This window comes from Zeugodacus cucurbitae, chromosome 2 (assembly GCF_028554725.1).
Source record: "Zeugodacus cucurbitae isolate PBARC_wt_2022May chromosome 2, idZeuCucr1.2, whole genome shotgun sequence".
NCBI classification, from domain to species: domain Eukaryota; kingdom Metazoa; phylum Arthropoda; class Insecta; order Diptera; family Tephritidae; genus Zeugodacus; species Zeugodacus cucurbitae.
In genome coordinates, this window is record NC_071667.1 from 41,996,796 (window position 1) to 42,004,548 (window position 7,753).

General features: G+C 32.5%; 1 protein-coding gene across 4 annotated transcripts; it reads right to left on the reverse strand.

Annotated features, from left to right (window-relative positions):
* Positions 1-1,920: 1,920 nt before the first annotated feature.
* Positions 1,921-4,026, reverse strand: LOC105219525 (leucine-rich melanocyte differentiation-associated protein). Of its 4 annotated transcripts, none has more exons than XM_011195725.3 (3): positions 3,906-4,026; positions 2,843-3,274; positions 1,921-2,778 (listed from the first exon to the last, which is right to left on the reverse strand). In XM_011195725.3, exons 2-3 carry the CDS (start codon positions 3,151-3,153, stop codon positions 2,346-2,348), a joined length of 744 nt encoding a protein of 247 aa, XP_011194027.1. In that variant the 5' UTR covers positions 3,154-3,274; positions 3,906-4,026; the 3' UTR covers positions 1,921-2,345. The 4 variants fall into 4 exon arrangements, with proteins under 4 accessions (XP_011194027.1, XP_011194026.1, XP_011194025.2 ...); XM_011195724.3 differs by having other exon boundaries at positions 3,685-4,020; XM_011195723.3 differs by having other exon boundaries at positions 3,717-4,001.
* Between the last annotated feature and the right edge of the window lie 3,727 nt (positions 4,027-7,753).

Genomic DNA, 7,753 nt, shown 5'->3' on the forward strand with positions numbered 1-7,753 from the left:
CGAGCCATTCGATACCAAACGAGGCTTCAGACAGGGTGACTCACTATCGTGCGACTTCTTCAATCTATTACTGGAGAAAATAATACGAGCTACAGAGCTAAATAGAGAAGGTACAATCTTCTACAAGAGTGTACAGCTGCTGGCGTATGCCGATGATATTGATATCATCGGAAGCAACAAGCGCGCCGTTTGTTATGCTTTTTCCAGACTAGATAAAGAAGCGAAGCGTATGGGGCTGGTGGTGAATGAGGACAAGACGAAATATCTCCTGTCATCAAACAAACAGTCAGCGCACTCGCGTCTTGGCTTCCACGTCACTGTTGACAGTCATACCTTTGAAGTAGTAGATAGTTTCGTCTACTTGGGAACCAGCGTTAACAACACCAACAATATCAGCCTTGAAATCCAACGCAGAATCACTCTTGCCAACAGGTGTTACTTTGGACTGAGTAGGCAATTGAACAGTAAAGTCCTCTCTCGACGAACAAAAATCAAACTCTACAAGTCGCTCATTATTCCCGTCCTGATGTATGGCGCCGAAGCGTGGACGATGACAACATCCGATGAGACGACTCTTGGGGTTTTCGAGAGAAAGGTTTTGCGTAAGATTTATGGTCCTCTCAACATTGGCAACGGCGAATACCGCAGACGATGGAACGATGAGCTGTACGATTTATACGACGACATTGACATAGTTCAGCGAATAAAAAGACAGCGGCTACTCTGGCTAGGTCATGTTGTACGAATGGATGAAAACACTCCAGCTCTGAAAGTGTTCGATGCAGTACCCGCTGGAGGTAGCCGCGGAAGAGGACGACCTCCACTCCGGTGGAAAGATCAAATGCAAAGTGACCTGGCTTCACTAGGTGTTTCCAGTTAGCGTCAAAAAGCAAAATGTAGGAACGAGTGGCGCGCTCTGGTGGATTCGGCTATAATCGCTTAAGCGGTTTCTACGCCAAATATATATATATATAATAATAATTTGCTTAAGCACGTGTTTAGTACGGCTGTCACTATTAATAAGAATAACTTGTTTTTATATTATAATTTTTAGGTTCTCTAACGAAGCGTTTAAGTAATTTTGTTTTCGTTTTTATCAGATTCCGCAAACCACAAAAGTGAAGATATATTCAATTTACGTTAGGACTCTGTGCCTTTCTTTAATGTACAATTCTTACAACTCAAGGCCGTTTTAGCATTCAGTTTGACAATGTAATTTAGATTTTTCCAGGCACCGAAAGTTGTACTTACGTTCACTTCAACTGTATTTCCAAACACCAACTCTATTGTCTTTTTGAAAATTTGTTTTTAATAAATTCACAAACAATTTTTTCTCAAAATATTTTCTTTGGGAAAATAGTATAAAACTACTTAATGAATTGATTAAACGCATTTGACTTTTCGTAAAAAATAAGTGTGAATACTGGTGAATAGTCAGTAATAATACTTAATTACAATTCCTTTAGATGTTATGAGTTTGAAAATTCTATTGGGCATTATTTCTACTAATTTTCCAAGTACATCGGATTCAATTTCCATCCAACAAGCTTTTATTCGTTTTAAATTGCACACAATTTAATTTTCATTACGGAACCTCTTCAAAATTGCGCCTCCTGCCAAGAAATGCTTAAACCATCAGAATCACCAAGATTGAATTTCTTCTCATCTGATATGACATTTTCTCACTCCGTTTTCCAGTGCATATAATTTTGAGCAAACGTCGACGTTTGTTTTGTGCATCCTCGACAAATTTGGACGCCCGAACGTTTCTTGCCATTTTAAGCCTCCAGTTTCTCTCAAAATACGTACAAGGTGTCGTTTGATCACAGATAGACATAATTTATCTTTTATTTGTGCACATGTCAGCCTGTTTTTGGTGGTTTCGTAATGAATTTGGGCTAAATCACGCAAGCTCAGCTTTTTGACAAATTTCGAACGACGGTCTCAGATCTCCCAATTTTGAGTGAAATTCGCCGATTCGCCAATGGTGGTTAATTAAAAATGTGAGTTTTTTTTCAATTTCCAACGCAGTCAGACTCTACATGCAACCACTATATCACTGACATGGACATTGGTCCACTAAAATATTTTATGCTTTTTAATTGTATTATGCTTCATTATAAACATTGTATGAAATTTATGTTTACTAAAATTAAATAACTTAATACTTAAGAATATTTTGTTTAAATTTGTATGATTTTAAGATAGTATACAAAAACTAAATACATCTACTATATGGTTCGTTAGTGCGTGTATACAGTAATATTGACTAATTCGAGAAATTAAATAAAGTTATGGAAACCTTACACATGATCTTCCTTAAGTTTTATATGTATGTATGTGTACTAAATGGTAGATGATGGTATTTTTTTTCTTCTTCCACTAAGTTGAAATAATTTCTTTAAATTAAAAATTTGAAACATTTGTTGGCTTCTCTCATCTTTAGGAAATAAGTTGTTTGAGTTAGAAGAAGTGGATTGACTATTACCATAGCTGCTGCTGAATGTGTAGTCAATTTCTTTCTGTGTCGATAAATTGTTGCTTCTCTCGATTCCATCCAGGCTCTTCAAAAAGGGCATAGCATTAAGGATATATTCACGGTAGTCGGCTTTAGAACTGGTTGCCGAAGACAATTCTTTGGGTGTTGATGTTATTGTGTGTACTATGTCCTTGTTGGCCACCGGATTACCCATTACAGAAAGATGTTCCAATAATGGACAATGAGATTGTATCCGTTCCATCCACTCGTCCAGATTATAAATATTACAGTTATTAATCCTACCAAAATTTTTATTTATAAAATGAGTAGTAGATATAGTTATATAGTTCAAATAATACATACCATAAAATTTTTAAATTGGGCAAAAACGGTAGCGTACTAGAATCCAAATTACAATTATGATCTAATATTAGAGTATCCAACTCATTGAAGAATGATAAAAACGATAAATTTTGAAACTGGTTACAACTAAGGTCCAGAAATTTTGTGTGCGTAGCAAATTTCACAGCGATTCGTTGGGGTATTGTTCGTAAATTTTCATAAGCCAGGGATATTCTCCCATTTTCTTCTAAAATACTATCGCCGAAATCATCGCTAGCAAAACTATTTGTTGAGATATTTCCACTGATATTGAACTCATTGGATGAAATCATTTGTTTATTAAAATAAAAATTGAAATCTGTGAAATTGTCGTCGTCACCATAACACCATTGATCTTCGTAAAATTCCAGGCTAACACAACTTTTAATAACCTCGAATAATTGGTGACATTCACTAAAATTATGAAACAATATGAAAATGAATACATTATTAAAAAGGAGGGATTATATGTATATAGGAAGAAAAATGTCAAAAATTTATGAAATCGGTATACATTTTTGACATTTAACTGTTTTTTTTTTTACTTTAGCCTTCATTTAAAGTATCTTTAGGAAAATATTCATTACACCGTACAACACTCGAAACCAAAATAATGTTTTCCCGAAGATTGAGTCATAAGTAAATAAAATTGTATTCTACGATTTTCGAAAATGGAATATTTGGTTTCGATGTTTTATTATTGTTAATTACTAAATACCGTTACTAAAAATTCCAAAAAAATCTCTTATTCAACGGGCTATACAATTTTTCCGAGAAGCAAATTTAAATTTAACAACTATAGGTCTAGTCTGTGGATACAGCACCCAATAAATACTCATTAAAATCGAAATATAACCTTGTGTCTTGGCTTATAACTGTAGTCGCATCAGACATAATACTTTGCAGTTCACAGGCAACACACAAAATTTATGCATATAAATCCGTTATGTGATTTAAACGAAACAAACAAAAAATATTCGATAACAGAACGAATTTAGTTAATGTTTAAAATTTCTATATAGACAAAATTTGCCAAAAATATCACTTTATTTAATGCTGACAGTTCGTCGACAATTATACTAAAGACACGGATGAGATGCTGCACAAGCAAATGATATACTGACGGAATAATGAGAATACAGAAATAGTGCGACAACAAGCCGTAAATGACACTGTACTTATCATACTTTGTTTACACAATGTATATATGTATTTGCATTCATACATATATAATAAACTTAAACACAAATAACATGCATACTGACGAATACTACGTAGGTGTATGTATACACATGCATACATTTGACATGCTCTTATCATAAAAGAAATAAGCAATAAGATGTATGCTCTTGTGGCTTATCACCCGTTTCGCCCGTTCTTTGTGCATAATGACCGAATCTTCACTCAACATATGTATACGCAGCAGTGCATTATCTGTATTTCAGTGAATTATACGGTTTTATGACGATTTCTTACGAGAATACTACGGTTTTCAATTTATGGGCCGCTGTAAAAGCAAGAAATAGGCCAAAAAATGGCGTAAAAACAAAACACGTGCAATTTAATCATGACTATCATAGGTTGTATGGCTGTTCCCCGAGGGAAACACAGTTAGACTATGAGAGACAGTCCTTCGTCAGAATCACTCTCTTGATTGGATATTAAAATTCGACAAAGCCGGTAGTTCGCGCGGTTTTTCAACAAAGTAAGATCCAGGAAATAGTTATCTTGATGTGATGAGATGACTCCACCTCATCCTCTTCCAGGCAACTTCTACACCTAACTCCCGCTAATATTTTTAACCACACAGCATGGATTCCGATGGTACATGTCACAATTAAAAACCTTGATCTGTTTTGATTAGCTGTAAGAATAAAAAAATAAAAGTAACAAAAAAGGAATTGAAAATGTTATGTCGAAGAAAAATATATGAGAATCAATTATAAAAGGACTAAGATCGGATGTAACCGAACGTTTTATACTCTCGTAATTTACTTATGTTATTTTAATACAAAAATACGCGAAGTCGGGTCTTAACTTCACCTGACTTCTATATACCTAATATTACGGTTTCCAACTTTCAACGGACTTTATACCATTTATATGACGAATATGTGGGTCAAATTGTGCGTAATATTAATAAAATTAAATAAATAAATTGCGAGAGTATAAAATATTCGGTTACACCCGAACTTAGCCCTTCCTTACATGTTTTTACTCAACCCGTCATTTTGACGGGTATATTCAAGTGCGATTTTGTTGTAAATTATTTATAAAAAACTTAATTCAAAATTTTTATTCATTATTATCTACATTTTATATATGTTTATTCCATTTTGGTTGTACACTTCTCGCATATATATTTAAATTTAATACAAATATTGTTACTTTTATTTGGTTACATAACCAAATTTGGAAAGATTTTCCTTCGCTTGGATTTCGGATATCAGGAATTGAGTTGAATGGATTTTTTTTCGTCCTAATAGTCACTACGCATTTCGTCAGCTAATTGAAAAAGCCAATTTTTCTGGGATATGTTTATTACAGTGGCCTCTCTCCACAATATAGAGACATTGCTGGTTCCCATTTCTATTCTGTTATAAAACATTCTTGTAAAAAGACTGATTACTTTGGATAAATCCCTTCTATATTGTTAAAATTAAAATAAAATTGTCCGATGTTATTCTCTGACTTCGTATAAAGCGAATGAAATTTTCATAATGTGGATATTGTTTGTGAAAAGACCCTATTTCTTAGATTCTAAATATGGAGATTTCGAAGCTCCCACTTTACACGCACCTATAACATTCAAACTCTATAGAAATGATTGTAATTATGCCATTGTAACTACTCAAAATCTATTTTTTCAAATTTTACGCGTTTCGTTTTATTTAAGCTGTTGATTTTGATACATCTTTGAATATAATATAAGCTGGTTATCTACCACTACCTCCACTTTAATCTAATGGTTTCCATACTTTCGATTTCAGTATCTCTAATAATATCCATATTTCACTTTTACGATTTTAGGTATTACGATAATATTCACTCACGAATTTACAGTGAAATTGACGATATTAACTTGTTGTTGTTATTTCTTATTCAGTTTTAAGTCATTTTGTTTTTGTCACTTTTTTCATATTTGTATACTCATTTAACTTTGTCCGTAAAATGACGGGTTTTCGCTAAAATAGGTATACTACATTTAGAAATAATAAAAAAACAACTGTTTCAGGAAAAATTATTATTGGTTTATATACGCAGCATTAGATTATTAAAAACTATTATTTAATATTAAAAAAAAATTGTTTCTATATTAAGAATTTTTAAGCATGAAATCGCAAACTCATCAAATTGACGAGTTCGTAAATTTAGAGTTAAATGTATTTAAAAGATATGCTTCGAACTAGTTTGCTACTAAAATAAACATTTCAAATTAAAGCCATAGATAGAGAGAATAGAAAAAAATCATATTTTAACTTTGTCAAGTAAATTAGCTTACTTATTGACTATATAAACATATACGTTCGGATTTAAGAAAGAAATGTTATAATAACACTATACAACACTCGGCTGTGTATTGGATCAAACATAGTTTTTCTGGGAGATTAAGTCATAAGTAAAGAACGTATATTCTCCGATTTTCGAAGTTAGACTCCAAAATCGAAATATTTTCTTTCGAATTTCGAAAAATGGCTTAATAAAAAGCATTATAACTAATTAGAGGATATTTATTTGAACTTCGCTCACTCGAATCACCATAATCCACAAAAAACTTCGAGTGAAGGAGACTTCCGAGCTACGGAAGGTAATTTGTATTAAATTTCAATTCAATTCAAGAATTCGAGTTATGGAGAACTTCGAGTTGTAGAAGTTCGAGTTATGGAAGTTCAACTCTAATTACTAAGAGATCCAAAATATGGATACAATCTAAATTTTCCTTTTTATTCAATGGTGTATATAATTTTTCGTTTAAACTTATATGACAAAATATTTTAAGGGCTAAAGTTAGATGTTCGAAAAAAATAAAAGCCAATTTTTATAAATTAAGTATGGTTGTGTATGTGGTTACGCCATCTTTCTACTGGTACTGTTTTTTACTGAAATATTTATATATATATACATATATAGAAGAGATATACATAAAAACAAAAGAGTAACATATCAAATTTCCAAAAATTATGCTGGAATTTTTCGAAATCTAAAACTTTTAATTCTTTTACATAATATATACAATTAGTTTAAAATTTCTACATTGTTGGTAAAAATTCTGAATGGATCCGTTTGTAGTTCATTCCCTGCAAGTAATGGGTACTGAAACTCCAACACATTCAAATAAATTTTAATAACACCACTACATACACGCATATAATCAACTCTTCTCTCGTACAAAACCCTGAATGCGAAAACAACCAAAGTTCTCGTGTGTTTGAACAAGTTTTGTTTTGAGCTCTATCATAGCTGCTTGTGGAATATTGTTTTGCTTGTTTTATTTAAATCAATGATCTGCAGCCTAATTAAAGTTTAAATTATTGAACCACGCATTTTTAAATAAGTAAAACGTAAAATATAAGTTTTCTAAAGCCAAAAGATGGAATTGAAGAGGGTGATACAGTAATACTTCATCTCATTGTCAATTAGAAGCACGCAATAGAAGCTACGCCAACAATGGTCAACATCAAGGACGAAACCATTGAATACGTAAATAAATGTTGAATATATTAATATTATCTTGTCTTAAATTCTAATTAATTTTCCATACAGATATTTCAAACATCATACGGCGCGTTAAAGGTACACAACCAATTGGGGTCACATATGGTATCAGCGTAGAACTCTCGAAGGGATGGGAATATTTGCTGCAAGGAAATCCAAAATTATGGACGCAAACGC

Bases quoted from the DNA above. Each gene is read 5' to 3' on its own strand.
- LOC105219525 (XM_011195723.3), bottom strand. From the start codon at position 3,754: ATGTCTGATGCGACTACAGTTATAAGCCAAGACACAAG. The intron at 3,275-3,716 runs GTTATATTTCGA...TCATAATTTTAG, and splicing joins GTTATAAGCCAAGACACAAG to TGAATGTCACCAATTATTCG. The intron at 2,779-2,842 runs GTATGTATTATT...AAATTTTGGTAG, and splicing joins CCCAATTTAAAAATTTTATG to GATTAATAACTGTAATATTT.